The sequence below is a fragment of the Nycticebus coucang genome, chromosome 8 (genome assembly GCF_027406575.1).
Source record: "Nycticebus coucang isolate mNycCou1 chromosome 8, mNycCou1.pri, whole genome shotgun sequence".
In the NCBI taxonomy this organism is placed as follows: domain Eukaryota; kingdom Metazoa; phylum Chordata; class Mammalia; order Primates; family Lorisidae; genus Nycticebus; species Nycticebus coucang.
Genome location: NC_069787.1, coordinates 77,349,904 through 77,368,474, shown reverse-complemented (window position 1 = coordinate 77,368,474; position 18,571 = coordinate 77,349,904). Strand labels below are relative to the sequence as shown.

General features: G+C 45.1%; 1 protein-coding gene across 1 annotated transcript in view; it reads right to left on the bottom strand.

The window, feature by feature from the left end:
• The window catches only part of CRTAP (cartilage associated protein), a 30,072-nt gene extending 12,096 nt beyond the window's left edge, over window positions 1-17,976 (bottom strand). The window contains exons 1-4 of the mRNA XM_053599939.1: window positions 16,886-17,976; window positions 8,671-8,820; window positions 5,049-5,220; window positions 1,111-1,239 (exon numbers count right to left, since the gene is read on the bottom strand). Coding sequence (XP_053455914.1) covers window positions 1,111-1,239; window positions 5,049-5,220; window positions 8,671-8,820; window positions 16,886-17,356 — 922 coding nt within the window. The 5' untranslated portion in view covers window positions 17,357-17,976. The remainder of the gene's footprint in view (window positions 1-1,110; window positions 1,240-5,048; window positions 5,221-8,670; window positions 8,821-16,885) is intronic.
• Between the last annotated feature and the right edge of the window lie 595 nt (window positions 17,977-18,571).

Genomic DNA, 18,571 nt, shown 5'->3' with positions numbered 1-18,571 from the left:
AATCCACCTGCCTTAGCCTCCCAGAGTTCTAAGATTACAGTCATGAGCCTCCACACCTGGGCTTCTTTTTCTTTTTTAACCTTCAGCATGTAAGACCGTGAGTGTGTCTTGAAGAAGATGGGAGGTGAAATAAATGGGTAAGTGGCTTTTTCTCGAAGAAGAAACCTAACAAAGATCAAAATAGCCACAGTGGGTAAAAGGGATATGGAGGCCCACATGACTTCTCAGTCTTCTCAGGGCATCCCCAAGACCAGGAGCTCCTAAGTGTAAAGGGGAGATCCGGGGGTGTCTAGAAACCTGCTAGATTCTGGCACTTCTTCGGTAAGGCAGGACAGTTCCTGCTGCAACTGTCCCCAGGAGTCCCCCAGTGCTTGTAAAACTGAACCACCAAGGAAAATGCTGCTTTAACAAGTGGCACTTGGCAAAGGTAGTAACAGGGGCAGGAGGAGAAGCCTAAACAGAAAGCCTCTAAGGGCTAACTTTTTCTTTTCTCCCATATTCGTTTCCTTTGTTCACTTAGAACATTCTGAGGGATAAACTCCAATTTCAGATCAAGGGGGAACCAACTAGAATGAAAATCTAACAGTCTGAAGAGTAAAAGCCTATGATGGGGAGGAAGGGAAATAATGATAAAGAAAACAAACACCTATATGGCTCACCAGTGTGGGAACACTCTGAGCATTTCATGCCCATTGACCCGGTTCATGCTCAGACAGTCCTAGGAGGATAGTACTTTTTTTTTGCAATTTTTGGCCGGGGCTGGGTTTGAACTGGCCACCTCGGGCATATGGGGCCTGCGCCCTACTCCTTTGAGTCACAGGCGCCGCTCTGAGGATAGTACTATTATCTCTACTTCACGGGTGAGGAAACAGAAGCATGGAGGGTCGGTAAATGACAGAGCTGGAATCCAAACCCAGGGTCTGTGCCCTACATCACCAGGCCATGCTAGTTTTCCATGCAAAGCATGACACCAGGGCTGTCAGCGTGACCTTGATGTCCTCTCTCTCAACAACCATAGGTAAGAGTTACTAGCTCTGTTTTATAGAGGGGAGGAGCTAAGTATTAGCAGGTCTAAGTACCTCACCCAAGATCTCATAGAAGATTACTTACACTTATAATATGCAAACTGTAAATAGTGATACATGGTAGCCACAAATTTCTCCACTGGATAGCCTCCTATAACTGGGGTGAGGTTCTCTTCACACTGTATTTTGCATTCCAGAACTTCTATATAATGATCTGAAAAAAACACACAAATTTTCAAAGCCATGCATCCATAACTTTCTTTTTTTTTGTAGAGACAGAGTCTCAGTTTATGGCCCTTGATAGAGTGCCATGGCATCACACAGCTCACAGCAACCTCCAACTCCTGGGCTTAAGCAATTCTCTTGCCTCAGCCTCCCGAGTAGCTGGGACTACAGGCGCCCGCCACAACGCCCAGCTATTTTTTGGTTGCAGTTCAGCCGGGGCCGGGTTTGAACCCGCCACCCTTGGTATATGGGGCCGGCACCACCCCATAACTTTCTTAATATGCTATTTCTGTCCCTGCCTGAATGATAACATTAAGAGGAAAATGTTTGCAACACTTATAATAAGACGATAAAACCTTTTTCTAATTATTAAATCATAGCTGTGTACATCAATGCAATCATGGGATAAAATATTTAATATATAAATTTCCTTAAAATCAGTAAAAAGACAAGCACACACTATAAAAAATGACCAAAGGATGTTCAGAGAAAATAAATTATTAAAATGTCTAATAAATATTATAAAGAAGTATTCTACCTCTTTTGTAATTAATAAATACAATTACCTCTAAAATAATTTAAACTGTTAAAGTGGCAAAATTTTAAATATTTCATAACGCCCAGTGTGAGGGAGAGAATGGTGAAACACTCTCCTCTTCTGCTGATGGAAGCAAAACAAGAAGAAGAAGCTTATTAGAAAATGACTTGGCAAGATTTATCAAAGATTATAGTACACATATCCTTCAACCCAGCAGTCTACTTCTCGGAAATTTTCTTTAGACACAGGCACACATAATCACTGTTTGTAACAGCAAACAGACAAACTTGGAAATACCTGAAAACCAGTCAACAGGAGGATGACTAATAAATTATGGAACACACAAACAATAGAACCTACACAGCCTTTGAAAGAGAATAAAGTAAACCTAATATAACAACATATAAAGATGTCAAAGACCGTGCTTCCCAGCCTCCCTTGCAGTTAGGCTGGAGTCATATGATCAGTTGTGGCCAATGAAATGTTGACAATAACAACTAATGAATGCTACTTCCATGCCTGGTCCCTAAAATTTCCCATGTCATCCTTGGTTCTCACCTTTTTCTCCTTTTATATAGCTAAAAGCAAAAGACTCCAGGATGGTTGCACACCCTACATTGGCAAGACTGTGGAGGAACAGGTACTCTCATACATTGCTGGTAGGAATATCAAATGATACCTTCAAATACTACATAATTCACAGAAACATTTACTCTTTCAACTATTAATCCCACTTTGGTTGACTTTTAAAACATACCACCATACTTACCAAAAAGAAAAAAAAAAAGCCCAAAGTTAACCACTGCAGTGTTATATGTAATAGCCAATGACCAGAAGAACCCCAATGTCCATGAGGGTCCTGAGGGTCCTGAATAAACACTAGTCCATCACACGTACAACCCCAACAGGGTACCTAGCAGCAGATAAGAAAGAATGATGAAATGCCTATATACAAAGTTGGATACATCATTAAGTGGAAAAAGCAAAGAACAGAACAGTGTATAAAGTATTCTGTACAAAAGAAGCAGACATAAAAATATAGAAAAATAGGTGGTGCCCAGTGGGTAGGGTATCAGCCACATACACCAAGGCTGGTGGGTTAGAACATAGCCAGGACCAACTAAAATCAACAATGACAACTATAACAAAAAAATAGCCAGGCATTGTGGTGGGTGCCTGTTGTCCCAGGTACTTGGGAGGCTGAGGCAAGAGAATAGATTAAGCCCAAGAGTTTGAGGTTGCTGTGAGCTGTGATGCCACAGCACTCTACCAAGGATGACATAGTGAGACTCGGTCTCCAAAAAATATATATATTTATATTTATTTATTTACATACGAGGTAAGATAATTTTAAGTTTGTGAACTCATCCTAGAAAAAGTACTACATGACTCTTTGCTGAGTATCACTATGGTCACCTTCAAAGTGCCCCCGCTTTGGGAAGCTGTGCACTGATGCCAGTACCTAGTCCACTCTTCAAAATAATTTTGGCATTCTTTGTTGGAATGGCCATCAGAGCTGCCATCACATAAGGACTGACAATTAAGTTCGAGAAATCATCCTAGAGAAAGTGCTACATATCTCATTGCTGAATATCACTACAGTCACTAGATAGCCAAGGGGAGTACTTTGAAGGTGACCCATACTCCAACCTCACATACACAAACTTTATAGAAAAAAATGACATAAGCAAGAATTCTCAGTAGATGATAATATCAGTAGGGGGTAGGAGGAGAGGACAGAGTTCGATGAATAAGTTGTCATGGTTTTGCTGTTAATAAATAATCCTTTTTTTTTTTTTTGAGACAGAGCCCTAAGCTGTCGCCCTGGGTAGAGTGCCATGGCATCACAGCTCACAGCAACTCCAGGGCTCAAGCGATTTTCCTGCCTCCGCCTCCCAAGTAGCTGGGACTACAGGCGCCCGCCACAACACCTGGCTATTTTTTTTTGGTTGTAGCTGTCATTGTTGTTTGGCAGGCCTGGGCTGGATTTGACCCTGCCAGCTCAGATGTATGTGGCTGGTGCCTTAGCCACATGAGCCACAGGTGCCGGGCCAATAAATAATCTTAAAAGAACAAACACTATGCTGTGGAGAAGCTAGAAACTGGAAAATACCTTAACCTACTGCTGAAAAATTAACATTAGTAACATGGTGGCAAACAAACATCATGCAGATCTGGATGTGACACCCTAAGAAGGATATTTATGTGGTATTCTGGCCCAAAATGCACAACTCAAATGTAATTGTGAGGACATATCATCATAACCCAAGTTGGGGGTTATTTATAAAGCAATTGGCCCGCATTCTTAAAAATTATCATCGGCATAATAAGAAAGGCCACAGGACGGTTCCAGTTCAAAAAACACTAAAGAGACATGAAAATTAAATAGGAAACATGATTCTAGACTGGATCTGGTGCCAGGAAAAACAGTGATGCTAGGAAGAACATTATTGGGACAAATGACAAAATGGGCATATGGACCATAGATTTAGCAAAAGTATCGTAGCTAGTATATTGTTTTAGGTTTTCTTTCTTCTTTTTTGCAGGGTTTTCTAAACTTCCTACAATGAGCATACATTGTTTTATAATCAGAAAAGAAAATTTCAAAAAGTTACCTTAATGATGACTAATTAGGCTCGGCGCCTGTAGCTCAGTGAGTAGGGCGCCAGCCACATACACAGAAGCTGGCGGGTTCAAGCCTGGTCCGGGCCTGCTAAAAATCAATGACAACTGCAACTAAAAAATAGCTGGGCATTGTGGCAGGCGCCTGTAGTCCCAGCTACTTGGGAGGCTAAGGCAAGAGAATCGCTTAAGCCCAAGAGTTTGAGGTTGCTGTGAGCTGTACCACAGCACTCTACCGAGGACGACATAGTGAGACTCTATCTCAAAAAAAAAAAAAAAGGAAGAAGAAGAAAATTCCCATAATCAAAGTGATCTCAGTCATATGAGCCACTGAGTTGAGTTGCTCTTAGGCCTATTTTTATTTTTTCCAAAAATTGCAGAAAATCTATAATCAAGCAGGGCAGGGACGGTGACCTCCTTGGTGGCCTGTGCTTGAACATCCTATCGACTACTTTTCCTGAAGCTAAGTCAAAGGCTTAGCTATGTAGGTGTTGACTACCCCTCATTACCCACTAATATGTAAGCTCAGAAGCTCCTCAGAGGCCACTCAAGGCAGCCAGGAGGCATGCAGACAGAGAACAGACGTGTAAGGAAGACAGATTCCTCAGAGAGAGCTGTCCCACTTACCCACCACCAACCTGCTATGGAAAGGTAAAAATCCTTGAAGTCCTTGATCTCCCTGGAACCCTCACAGGCCGCAAGACATTCATAAAAGACTTTGAAGAAGTCAGGAAGGGCCAGTTCCATGTCTGTGATGGACGTTCTCCAGTTCTCGCCATTGTACGCCCGCACTGCTCGGATGAACAGGCTCTGAAAAGCAAGGAGAAGCCAGGGAAGCTTGTCGTGGGCATGAAGGGAGACAGTCGTGGCTTCTCAAAAGGGGTCAAGACCATCACTCAATAGTTCTGAAGAAGCTACACCGACCCTTAACTAAATATGAAGCCAATCAGTGACTTACTTTCTATCTAGTTGTTTCTACCCTGCTTAGAATGGGTGCGCTTATTTGGCTTAATTCAAAAAGTAGCAGGCACTTTACAATAAAATCAAATTTGAATCAAGGAAAAGGGGAAAACAATAGTCACAGACACTAGACCAGCAGCTGCCAGGAGGCAGGGGTTGGAGTAAAGACATGACTGCTAAGAGGCAGGAGGGGACTTTTCAGGGGTGATGAAATATTCTATATCATGGCTATAGTAGCAGTTATAGAACTGAGTACATTGTCAAAACTCATTGAATTGTACTCTTCAAATTGGTAGCTATGGCTTGGTGCTAGTAGCACAGTGGTTACAGCGCCAGCCACATACACCGAGGTTGGCAGGTTCAAACCTGGCCTGGGCCAGCTAAACAACAATGACAATTGCAACAAAAAATAGCTGGGCACTGTGGCAGGCACCTGTAGTCCCAGCTACCTGGAAGGCTGAGGCAAAAGAATTGCTTAAGCCCAAGAGTTGGGGGTTGCTGTGAACTGTGAAGCCACAGCATTCTACTGAGGGCAACATAGTGAGACTCTGTCTCAAAAAAAAGATTGGTAGCTATATTGAAAATAAATTTTAGGGCTGGGCATGGTGGCTCACGCCTATAATGCCAGCCCTCTGGGAGGCTGAGACAGGTGGATGGCCTGAGCTCACAAGTTCAAGACCAGCCTAAACTAGAATAAGGCCCTGTCTCTAAAAACAGCCAGGCACTGTGGCAGGTGCCTGTAGTTCCAGCTACTCGGGAGGCTGAGAGAAGAGAATTGCTTGAGCCCAAGAGTCTGAGGTTGCTGTGAGCTGTGATGCCACAACACTCTACATGGGGCAACAAAGTAAGATTCTATCTAAAAAAAAAAAAAAAAAGGAAAAAGAGAAGGCTGAGGCAAGAGAATCGCTTAAGCCCAGGAGTTGGAGGTTGCTGTGAGCTGTGTGAGGCCACGGCACTCTACAGAGGGCCATAATGAGACTCTGTCTCTACAAAAAAAAAAAAAAGGAAAAAGAGAAAGAAAATAAATTATAGCTCAATAAAGCTAACTTTTAAAATTGAATTAAGGAAAAGTCATAAGTTTAAGAGCAGGTATGTGTCACCCTCCTCCCTCCAACCCGGGAGTGCCATGCAGCAGTACCAGATACCAGGAAGGGCGACCGTGTGCCAGATAGTAGAAACTTCAAAGGTTTCCTGCTAATTGTTGATGGACCAGATAAAAGAGAACTAGGACTAAGGAAGAAGCTTGGTGTCCAGGCAGTAAGAGATCCCAAGTACACGTAAACGCTGCTAACATGGGTGGCCAGGACAGCCCTGACACCAGCACGGGATCATCCATTTGGAGCTCCTGAATCAGTTGCTCCTGAATAGGGGTATCTAAGGGCCACCCCTTACCCCTGAAATTTTCACCAAGCTTAAGGCCTTAGGTGGAGAAAGTGAATTTCTTTAAGCCTCCTGGGCAGGCAGCATCCCCTGGAAAGAAGGCAGGCAGAGAATGAAGGAGCCTTTCCTGGAAACTGGGTAAATGGTAAATGTCAGGGTGGCAGCATCAGCAAGAAAGAAGCAGAGCAGTGAGAGGGGGCCCCCTAGGTGAGCAGAAGGTCAGCTCAGCCACACCCAGCGGGGCCCCACTGACTAGCCGACTCCAGGGCACTGAGCATATGCACTCTGTTCCCAAACCTTAGGAAAACAACAGTAAAGACAGTAAAAAAGGCATAGACCCTCTTCTGGGAGAAAGGGGAGGAACATGCAGCAGACAAGAGATTTCAACAACTTTCGCAAAGACAGAAAGCCAAATTATCATAGAGGAGGGTCCAGTGGGGAAGCAAGTACTTGCAGGTGTTGGGGCCACAGAAGTCTGGGGCAAGGAGTGGAAATGAAAGCAGGGCTGCAAGTTTGAATGGAGCTGTTGGTGCCCTGGTTCCCTCCTACACTTGCCCACCCACGATATCACATCTCCCAAAGCCACTTTTCACCAGAGACTTTATTCCAGAGGCTTTACCCCTAAAGGCTGAGGAGGCAGAGACCAGGCATACAGGAGGCCAAGGTGGAGGCATGGGGCTGAAAACCAGGAAGGCAGTGAAGTCCTCTGACCCCAAGAGGAGTCCCCTGTCCCTCTCCCCAGACTGACTCTCAGACCCTAACAAAAAAGCATGGGCATCCCACCAACCCTGTAGAAGGCTGGAGAAATCATCCCTGGTAAACTTAGGGTCCCTCAGAAAAGAGACTTCTGCACACTTCATTTTCCCACCAGTGAAAAGTGAGCTTACACTGTGATCACACTGCAGAACAGCCCGTGGGCAGGCCTTCGGATCCACAGCTCCTCAGGGGAACTTTCAATACATACTCCGTTTTCTTTTTTTTTTTTTTGCAATTTTTGGCCGGGGCTGGGTTTGAATCCACCACCTCCGGCACATGGGAGCCGGTGCCCTACCCCTTTGAGCCACAGGCACCGCCCACATACTCTGTTTTCAACCCTGCCCTACCTTCCTTGGTACCCAGGCCCCCAGTGCCTGAGCTCCACACAGCCCGACAATAGTGAGTGCCCAAAAGGAATAGACCTTTTGTTTACTGTGGCTGTAGTTAAGTGTCATCAGAACTCCTCTTTGCAGATGCGTAGATAAGTACCTTTATCTGCCTAGTCAGCCTCCCTAACTCCTCTTTACTTTCCACTGGAATATGTATGTTGTATGTTTATAGTTTCATCAAAAATGGACATTTATGTTTCTTTTGTTCCTGGTCATTATTAGATGATCACATTTCTTTCTTTTTCTTATATAGTATTTTTTATTAATATGAGGGTACATACAATCAGGTTACATTATTTGCATTAGTAAGGTAAAGTTCGAGTTGCAACCGAGTCCTTCCCCCAGGAGGTGTGCCATGTACCCCTAAATTATGCCCCTTAGGTGGGAACTTAACAAAATCCGGCCCCTAAATCACCATATTTCTCAAATGTAGCAGCTAAAGGAAAGGTGGCTTTTAAAATCATCCTGGAATATAAAATCTTTTTTTTAAAAAGATCATTTTTTAAATAGATCAACTTTGTGCTAAAAAGTCAGTCATTTCTTTTTTTTTTTTTTTTTTGTGGTTTTTTTTGGCCGGGGCTGGGTTTGAACCCACCACCTCCGGCATATGGGACCGGCGCCCTACCAGCTGAGCCACAAGCACCACCCAAAAGTCAGTCATTTCTATTGTCCTAATATTCATCGAATGCTACCAAAAATCACTAGCTATTTATGGAGATTCACTTCATTTACAAGTCATATTGCAACTGACCGCTATGTAAACATCTGAATATACCTCGTATGACTTGGTTTCCAAGTCTTTAATGTAGTCCTCAGCACCAGGCAAGCTCTTGTAATACGCCATGTTTCTCTTCATCATCTCATCATCAGGATGCTTCAGCAGGAAGGTATGAGCGGCTGCGATGGCTTTCGGGAGATTATTTGCCTAAAGTCAAAGAAGATAAAAGCTACTCAGTGGAAGCTGAGCGTCCTCAAACTTTTTAAACAGGGGGCCAATTCACTGTCCCTCAGATTGTTGGAGGGCCAGACTATAGTTAAAAAAAAAACTATAAACAAATTCCTATGCACACTGCACATACCTTATTTTGAAATAAAAAAAACAAAACGGGAACAAATACAATCACACTGCCTCAGGTAGCCCGCGGGCCGCAGTTTGAGGACCCCTGGACTCTGTTTACGGTGAGCATGGTGGTTCACACCTGTAATCTAGCACTCTGGGAGGGCGAGGCGGGTGGATTGCCTTAGTTCAGGAGTTCGAGACCAGCCTGAGCAAGAGTGAGACCCCCCCCCCCATCTCTTAAAATAGCTGGGCCTAGTGTTGGGCATCTGGCAAGGAGGCTGAGGCAAGAGGATCACTTGAGCCCAAGAGTTTGAGGTTGCTGTGAGCTATGATACTACAACACTCTACCAAAGGTGACAAAGTAAGACTATGTCTCAAAAAAAAAAAACAAAAAAGTCTGTTGGGTGGAGGGAAGGTAATTAGTGGGTCCACACCTACTGTGCATCTTAGAAGGGTACAGGTGAAATTTATTAAATGTAGAATATAAAAGTCTGAACACAATAATTAAGAAAATGCCATGAAGGCTATGTTAACCAGTTCAATGAAAATATTTCAAACTGTATATAAAACCAGCACATTGTACCTCACGATTGTATTATTGTACACAGCTATGATTTAATATAAAAAAAAAAAAGTCTGTTCAGTCCTTTAGTAACTTTTTGTACCTACATGATGTTTCCACCTAAAGGTCCAGTGATTTTCAGGGCCCATGGAGATTAGTTTTAGCCACACTGGACAAGTGTCTGTCTATTCCCTGCAGGTGATTGCCTGGATGGCCTCTTTTTTCCTTTTTTTTTTTTTTTTTTTTGAGACAGTTTCACTCTGTTGCCCTGGGTAGAGTGTCATGGCTTCAGTCTAGCTCACAACAACCTCAAACTCATGAGCTCAAGAGATCCTCCTGCATCAGCCTCCCATGTAGCTGGGACTACAGTGTGTGCCACAATTCCCAGCTGGTTTTTCTATTTTCAGTAGAGATGTGATCTCACTCTTGCCTGGGCTGGTTTTGAATTCCTGACCTCAAGCAACCCTCCTACTTCAGCCCTCCCACAGTGTGGATAGCCTGGATGTGTCTTTCTCCACCCACTCTGTGCTGCCTCCACCTGTCTGTGCCCAGAAGGCTGGTCTGGGGGTGACTACAACAGACTCCCTCATCCTCTGGTTTCCAAAGCAGCTCACCACTGAGGAGCCCTGGTAGGAGAATGAAGGAAGAGAGTAAGGTCAGGTTGTTTCATCTCCTGGCTCCCTTCTCTGGGCTGCTGTGTCTCGTATTTTTTTTTTTTTTTTTTTGAGACAGAGTCTCAAGCTGTCGCCCTGCGTAGAGTGCCATGGCATCACAGATCACAGCAGCCTCCCAAGTAGCTGGGAGTACAGGCACCTGCCACAACACCCAGCTATTTTTGTTGTTGTTGCAGTTGTCTTTGTTGTTTCAGCGGGCCTGGGTGGGGTTTGAACCCGCCGGCCTTGGTGTCTGTGGCTGGCGCCCTACCCACTGAGCTACGGCCGCCGCCCTGCTGTGTCTCTTAATTGAAGGTCACACAGCTCCTCCCATGGTAACTCTGTCCACGTCTCATCTCCCCTTTTTCAGGTTCCTATAACTGCTATCTCCTGGCCTCTTCTGGCCTAGGCACGCTCTCACTGGCCCCAGGGTACTCCAGCAGCACAATGAGCACACCTCTGTTAATAATCACTTTATGACACTGTCCTCAAATAACCCAATATGCGGCTGGGCACAGTGGTTCATGCCGATAATCTTTTACTCTGGGAGCCCAAGGAGGGAAGTTTGCTTGAGGCCAGGAGTTTGAGACCAGCCTGAGCAAGGGTGAGACCCTATATCAGGCGTCCTCAAACTTTTTAAACAGGGGGCCAATTCACTGTCCCTCAGACCGCTGGAGGGCCAGACTATAGTTTAAAAAGAAAAACTATGAACAAATTCCTATGCACACTGCACATACCTTATTTTGAAGTAAAAAAACAAAATAAAATGGGAACAAATAGAATCACACCGCCTCAGGTGGCCCACGGGCCGCAGTTTGAGGACCCCTGCCCTATATGTATAAAACATACAAAAAAAATTATCTGGGCATGGTGGTGCAGCTACTTGGGAGGCTGAGGCAGGAGGATCCCTTGAGCCCAGGAGTTTCAGGTTACTGTGAGCTACGATTGATGGTGCTACACTCTAGCCCGGGTGACAGAGTGAGACCCTATCTCAAAAAAAAAAAAAAAAAATACCCCTTTTGGCTTTATATCTTTTCTGCTAGAACTTTGCTGACTCTATTAAATGTTTTCCTGAATCTCTCACAGAACCCTCTACCTACACTCTCAATGACCCCCATCTCCTCCTCACCTACCCATCTACTCAGCAAATATTTGTGGTGAGCCTTCTATGTGCAGTCATTGTTTCTAGGGGATTGTAACAACAACAACAATAACAACAACAACAACAAAAAAAAAAACAGGAAAAAGTAACCCCTACTTTCACGGACTATCCTAGTAAGTTCTCCTTATCTCCCAGGAACTTCAATTAAGATCTTCTCTTTTGGGGTGGCGCCTGTGGCTCAAGGAGTAGGGTGCCAGCCCCATATACTGGAGGTGGCGGGTTCAAACCCGGCCCTGGCCAAAAACTACAAAAATAACAAAAAAAATCTTCTCTTTTATGTTACCCCTGGGTACATTTTCCTGCTTTTTACACCTAATCTCAGCTAATGTGTCTATCCTCTCCATCAGACTGTGCTCCTTGGAGGACCCAGCTGAGTGTCATCATGCCCACATTCCTGATACCTGGCACAGTCCTTGGGACAAGGCAGGACCCGATAAGTATCTGTAATTTGAACATCATGATATTATGACCACATGCTATTGTCATAAAATTAATTCGTATTTTTCTCCCTTCTCTTCTCCTCCCAAAAAGAGTGGCCAGTTGATTCTTAGTTTTGTTGTCTCAGGGAAGGTAGTTTTGTTGTCTGAGTTTTTCTGCCTGGTCATAATGAAGCAATTACCCATTTGACAAAAGCTGGTGCTCTTGAAAAAACGTGACAAATTTGAGGAAAGGAGAAAAATAGGGAGGGAGCTGCAGGAAGAAGTGACTGGCCTCAGAAGAAGAAGGAGAATGAGGGAATCTCACAGGCTAGAAAAAGCTTCCCTTGGGATCTGAAGGACGAGCAAGGTCTCTGGGCCCTGGACCTTCGGGGCCAGCATCCTGGTTCACAGTGCCTAGCAGGGCAAAAGTCCTCAGGGAGGGAGAACAGGATTATTGTGGGAGGACCTTGAGAGGACAGGCAGGCAGAGACATGGATGCCTCCCTGTGGGGACCCATGACCAGCACCCAGAGGGCCCCTCACATGGGGGGAATCATGGTGCCACCTGTTAGGGGAAGGGCAGGCACTGCACCTGTGTAGACACGCCTTCAACCGTCCGGCTGGACACTCAGAGGCAGGAATTTGGGGATTCAGTTTGGAGAGAGAAAACAAAGGGATAATCCAGGGACATACACCTGGATTTCTGAGAATCATAGAGCAGCACATATCTGCACCAAATTGCCTCAGAAGTGAAGCCAAGTCATTTTGAGACAATGGCAGTGGCTACATTGGAGACCTGGTGAGTGGTGGCCACAGCAGACTCCCAAACGTTATGGTGATGTTTAGGGAATGCCAATTAGTGGCTTGAAGCAGGATTGCTTAGAAAAAGCCCCATAGAAAGCTCCACATCCTTGGCCAGAAAAAGGCTAGTCTGCAGGCAGAAGGAAGGGAATGCCTCCTTTCAAAGCATTTGCTAATGAAATGAGAATCTCTGTTTCTCAGAAGAGCAACTTAGGGGCCCAGAGTAGGCTTTTTAAAGCCTTTAACTTGGCATCCGAGTTTTACAAAATGGAACCTTTTCCTGAAGAGAAAAGAATAAAAGAGTGATTTTATTTACTTCAACTTAAGCTCTGCAGCTGGAACATGGAGACACATCTTGACAGCTAAACCTCTGACAGACTCCAGGCAGGTTGTGAAGGTGGGTGAGAGCACCCACCTGGCCATGGGCAACTAGGGGACAGCCACCTGAGTGAGACCCCAGCTACCTGCCAAAGGAGCCACCCTATCTCAGCCTTGATGTGGCAACAGGCACTGTGGCTTGGGGAAGATCAGAGCCCACATCTGGGAAAAGCCTGGATTGAGTGCCTATGAGCCAACCTGCTCTGCCCAGCTCAGCCTGTAGCAGTCACTGAGGACTTGCTGAAGTGCTGGGGCCCACTTTTGGCTTGGTCTATGGAAAAGTCAAGCAAAATTCATGGAGGATGGCAGCCCTGGAGAGAACCTACAGCTAATGACATAGACCTAAAGTAGGCTGGTGACAAGAAACCTACGGTGACCTTGAGGTCTACATAACAATAGCATGGCCCTTTTCTACAAGATCCCATACCCAAGCCTCCTCACCTCACTCGGACAGCCAGAAAGCACCATTCCTATTCCCATGTTCAACTTAGGCCTTTGTCCTTCATCACTGAAATGGAGACCTGAGAATTGGAACTACACAGTAATATTCCCCCAAACCCTTCTACCCCATCATCTACCTCCAGTATCAATCTCCAGCCTTCAGATACCAGGTAGAACATAACAGCCTGTCACCATTTTCTCCTTCCCATAAAGAGAGTATAAAAATGTAAACATCATTGAGAAAAGAAGAAATCATATAATAAATTCACCCAAAGTCACTTTTTCCGTGGTATCTTCAGTTGAAACAATTAAGGGAACATTCACACTTATTAATAAAATACTTACCTTTTTCCTTCTCTGTAAAAGATCTCAAAATACCAAGAAAGACAGTATTTTATTGACTTTTACATAAGTAGTTGTCACAAGACCTATAGAGGCTTTAAAAAAAAATTTCAGATTAAGGGTGGCACCTGTGCTCAGTGGGTAGGGCACCAGCCCCATATACCAAGGGTGGTGGGTTCAAACCCAAGTGAGGCCAAACTGCAACAAAAAAATAGCCAGGCGTTGTGGCAGGAGCCTGTAGTCCCAGCTACTCGGGAGGCTTAAGGCAAGAGAATCACCTAAGCCCAGGAGTTGGAGGTTGCTGTGAGCTGCGTGACATCACGGCACTCTACTGAGGGCAATAAAGTGAGACTCTGTCTCAAAAAAAAAAAAAAAAATTTTTTTTCAGATTAATTTGGGGGTAGAAATGATTAGGTTATAATGTTTGCATTTATTAGGTAGGGTTTCTGTTGTATTCATGCCCCTCACCCTGCAAGTGTGCCATATACCCTTACATCGTGCCCATTAGGTGGGAGCATACCAATCTCCCCACCCTCTTTTTTCACTCCCCGTCTTGAGGAGGCATGTATTAGTGTGGGCATGTATTAGTTCTTCTATTGGTTTCATATTAGTATTGAATGCATTGGATACCTGCTTCTCCATTCTTGTGATGCTTTACTAAAGAGAATGTTCTCCAATTCTATCTAGGTTAATAGAGAAGGTGTAAAGTCTTCATCTTTTTATGAGTGAATAGTATTCCATGGTATACATATACCACAGTTTCTTAATCCATTTATGGGTCGATGGGCACTTGGGTTCATTCAACATCTTGGCGATTGTAAACTGAGCTGCAATAAACAATCTAGTGCAAATGTCTTCATGATAAAATGATATTCTTTTCTTCTGGGTATATACCTAGTAATGGGACTGCAGGATTAAATGGAAGGTATATTTTGAGTTCCTTGAGGATTCTCCATACTTCTTTCCAAAGAGGCTGTATTAGTTTGCAGTCCCACCCTACAAAGGCTTTTGAAGAGAAGCTATGAACATCTTAACCTCTTGAGACTGCCATGATGGAGAAAACACATGCTTTATGATCACACTGAGGAAGATGTTCTTCCCCTTTTCCCTGTATCACTTGTTCAAATTTGTCTGTATGCTGAAAAAAATCAGAGCTTCTGGTATTCTCCAGGTTTAAAAATAAAATGTTCCCCCCTTGAGTATGTGACTTAAATTTTGTTCAGATTGTATTTGCCAAAAGCTATGCAAAAAAGAATTAGAAAAATCATTTTTAGCTTGTTGGGGTTTTTTTTTGTTTTTTTTTTTTGAGACAGAATCTCAAGTTGTTGCCCTGGGTAGAGTGCTGTGGTATAATAGCTCACAGCAACCTCCAACTCGGGCTCAAGCAATCCTCTTGCCTCAGTTTTACTATTTTTAGTAGAAATGGGGTGTCACTTTAGCTCAGGCTGGTCTCAAACTCGTGAACTCAAGCAATCCACCCACCTAGGCCTCTCAGAGTGCTAGGATTACAGGCGTGAGCCACCACGCCCGGCCATTTTTAGCTTTAAAAACAGTGCTTATATTAGCAAGCCATCATTTTCAACATTCTAGAATTTTATTAATCTCATCCCCTGGTTCTATTTTAAAACTGTTTCTTTTTTTATTGCCAGGACAAACACTCATAAAACTGATCATTTAAATAAAACTGTACCTAAGCATAGGAATTACTCAGCTTTTCTTCTTTTGTGGGTTTTATGTTATTTCATTGCTCAATAAAATAAATAAGAATGCAATCTACATGTGGCTCTGTCTCAATGGAAATATGAAAAACTGATCTTGCAGTCCAGAAACTCAAAATAAAGTTAAAAAACAAAACAAAGCAAAAATGTACCTCAAGAGTCTAGGATATACCATGAATCCATTTTTGTAGTCATTATAAAATAAATAGAACTATATTCCTTTTAAAATCTTTTTTTTTTTTTTTATTGTTGGGAATTCATTGAGGGTACAATAAGCCAGGTTACACTGATTGCAATTGTTAGGTAAAGTCCCTCTTGCAATCATGTCTTGCCCCCATAAAGTGTGACACACATCAAGGCCCCACCCCCCTCCCTCCGTCCCTCTTTTTTTTTTTTATTGTTTAAAATCTTTTTCAACCAGAGAAAGTAGAAACTGGGCTTTGCAAAGGCTTTCTTAGTCAAGCCCTGTGAAGACCCACCAAGCTACAGCCTCTTTGTCCAGTGACAGGGTTCAACCCATTCTTAAAACTTGTGGGTCCCCAGGGTAAGGACTCATAGGATGGAGAACTGCAATTTGTGGCTATTTTTAGCTGGCAATCACAGAGAGCATTTAAGCAGCCATAAAAAGGAGGCAGTGAACTGTGTTAAATTCCAGATGAAAGAGAGAGACAGCAGAGGGGGCCAACCCTGGTGACTCACGAGGCAAAAGCTCTTCTCCTCTAAGCAGGGATGTGGCCTCGAAAGGAGCCCCTGTCCTTCCCTGGCCTCGATTTCTCCTCTTCAAAAGGGACTACTTGGCTCCTTGGGTCCTCTTCTGCTATTATCGCAAATCACAACTCACCTGAGAAAAGGCGATTTTAATAGTATTTACAGAGAAGAGGAGTCTGCCCTCAAATAACAAGTACTATTTACCAGGCACTTTACTTGGAGTCAGGCACTGTGCTGCGTTCTACGTAAAGTATTCTTTACCTTAGAACAACCTTTTAAGAAAGACATTTTCGGCGGGCCAGGTGGCTTACACCTGTAATCCTAGCACTCTGGGAGGCCGAGCAGGAAGATCCCTTGAGCTCAGGAGTTGGAGACCCTTCTCTACTAAATACAGAACAAAAATTAGCCAGACGTTGTGGCCCGCAGCAGCAGTCCAGCTACTTGGGAGGCTGAGGCAGGAGGATCACCTGAACCCAGGAGTTTGAGGTCGCTGTGAGCTAGGCTGAAGTCACGGCACTCTAGCCAGGACAACAACATGAGGCTCTGTCTTTTTAATAAAAGTCATTTCATCTCTACTTAAGGTGAAGAAGAAGAAAAAGGACTTGGACCTTTGGCAGGCCTGGCTGGAAGATAGAGCCCAGTCAAGGAAGGGCGGTGGAACCAAGCTCAGGACGGAGGGGCGGGGCCCGGGTGTGGGGGCGGGGCCTGCCGTGGGTGGGGCCGGGCCGCGGGGCGGGGTGTACTTGCCTTGAAGTAGGCGAACTGCAGGAACTTGTAAGGCTCGCGGCGCTGGAAGTCCGCCAGCACGTCGCGGCTAGGCTGGGACTGGCGGAAGGCTGGCAGGCCCTGCTTGCAGCGCTTGAGGCAGTGCGCGCGGCGTAGCAGGCCCCCGAAGAGGCGCAACTCGGGATAGCCGGCGAAGCGGGAGGCAGGCTCGGGCAGGGGCGCCGCGCTGCAGTTGCGGTGGCAGAAGGCCTCGCTGTCGCGCAGCAGGCGGTGCAGCCGCAGGCTGATCTCCAGGTAGCCCACGCTCTCGGCCCAGTGCTCGCCGCTGTACTGGTCCAGCGCGTGCCGGTAGGCCGACTCGAGCGGCATCAGCTCGTCCCGCGGGAAGCTGCGGAAACTGTAGCGCTCGTACTGGGCGCGCCCAGCGCGCAGCGAGCACCCAGCGCACAGCAGCGCCAGCAGCGCCGCGGCCGCCCGGCGCCCCGGCTCCATCGCGCCCGGTGGAAGGAAGGAAGGAAGGAAGGAAGGAAAATAGAGAGCTGGAAGGAAGAGGACGGCGCGACGCGGCGGACCGAAAACTTGGGAGGCGGGGACGCCAGGCTGCGGCCCGCCCCGTTCGGCCGCTCCTCCCCACCTTGCTGGGGCATCGGGGCGCCGGCTGCCAGCGCGGAAAGGGTGCCTTGGGGGAGGGCGCGCGCGCTGCCCGCTGGTTCCTGCACAGTTAACTCGTGTTTCGGAGCCTGCTGTTCATTCTCTCGCAGACTGCGGAAGCCAGCCAGATGCCACCCTAATAGATCATAGATTAACCACACTTAAATTTTATAGAAAGTTGGAGAATTTTTGGAAACGCAGATTCTGAACCCCCGCCCCACACCCGGAGTTTCTGATTCAGAAAGTCTGGGTTGGAAGTCTGAGGACTGCATTTCTAACCAGCGCCCTGATAAGGCTAATGCTGCGGGTCCACAGACTACACTTTGAATATCACAGCCATCAACCTTAGATTGTCGTGAGAAAGATAATACATAATAAAATTAACAGGGATGTTAATGGCGTTTTGTAAACTAGGTAGGCAAACTGAAGACGCACACCCCTTAAGAATCTGCGACTCTAAGAGGGACTTTATCTAACAATTGCAATCAGTGTAACCTGGCTTATTGTACCCTCAATGAATCCCCAACAATAAAAAAAAAAAAAGAATCTGCGACTCCATTCTTTACGTTTGAGAAACTTGAGCGCGTGCATCAAACTATATGAATGTAATGTTAAATACATCACTTTTTTTAAAATTCCGAAAATTTTTATTTTGAAATAATTCTCAAGAAAGTTTCAAAGATAGTACAAAAAGCTCCTATATCCCCTTCATCGCGTTTCACAAATTGTTAATGTATGACATATTTCCTTTACCTGTATCTTATGTTTTCTTCTAAATCACTTGAGATAAGTTGCATACATCAGCCGCTTGCCCCTTACTCTTTTAGTATCTGTGTCCTAAGAATGAAGTTGTGGACAATACCCAAATTCAGAAAACTAATAGTAACGTAACACTTATCTGCATTCCCTGCTCCGATTTTGTCAACTGTCCCAATAACATCTTCTACTTTTTATCCCTGACCAGGAGCAGTCCAGGATCACTGTGCATCGAATCCTCACCTCTGTCGCCTGTCTTCTAATCTAGACCAGTCCCTCAGGTTTTCCTGTCACGCCATT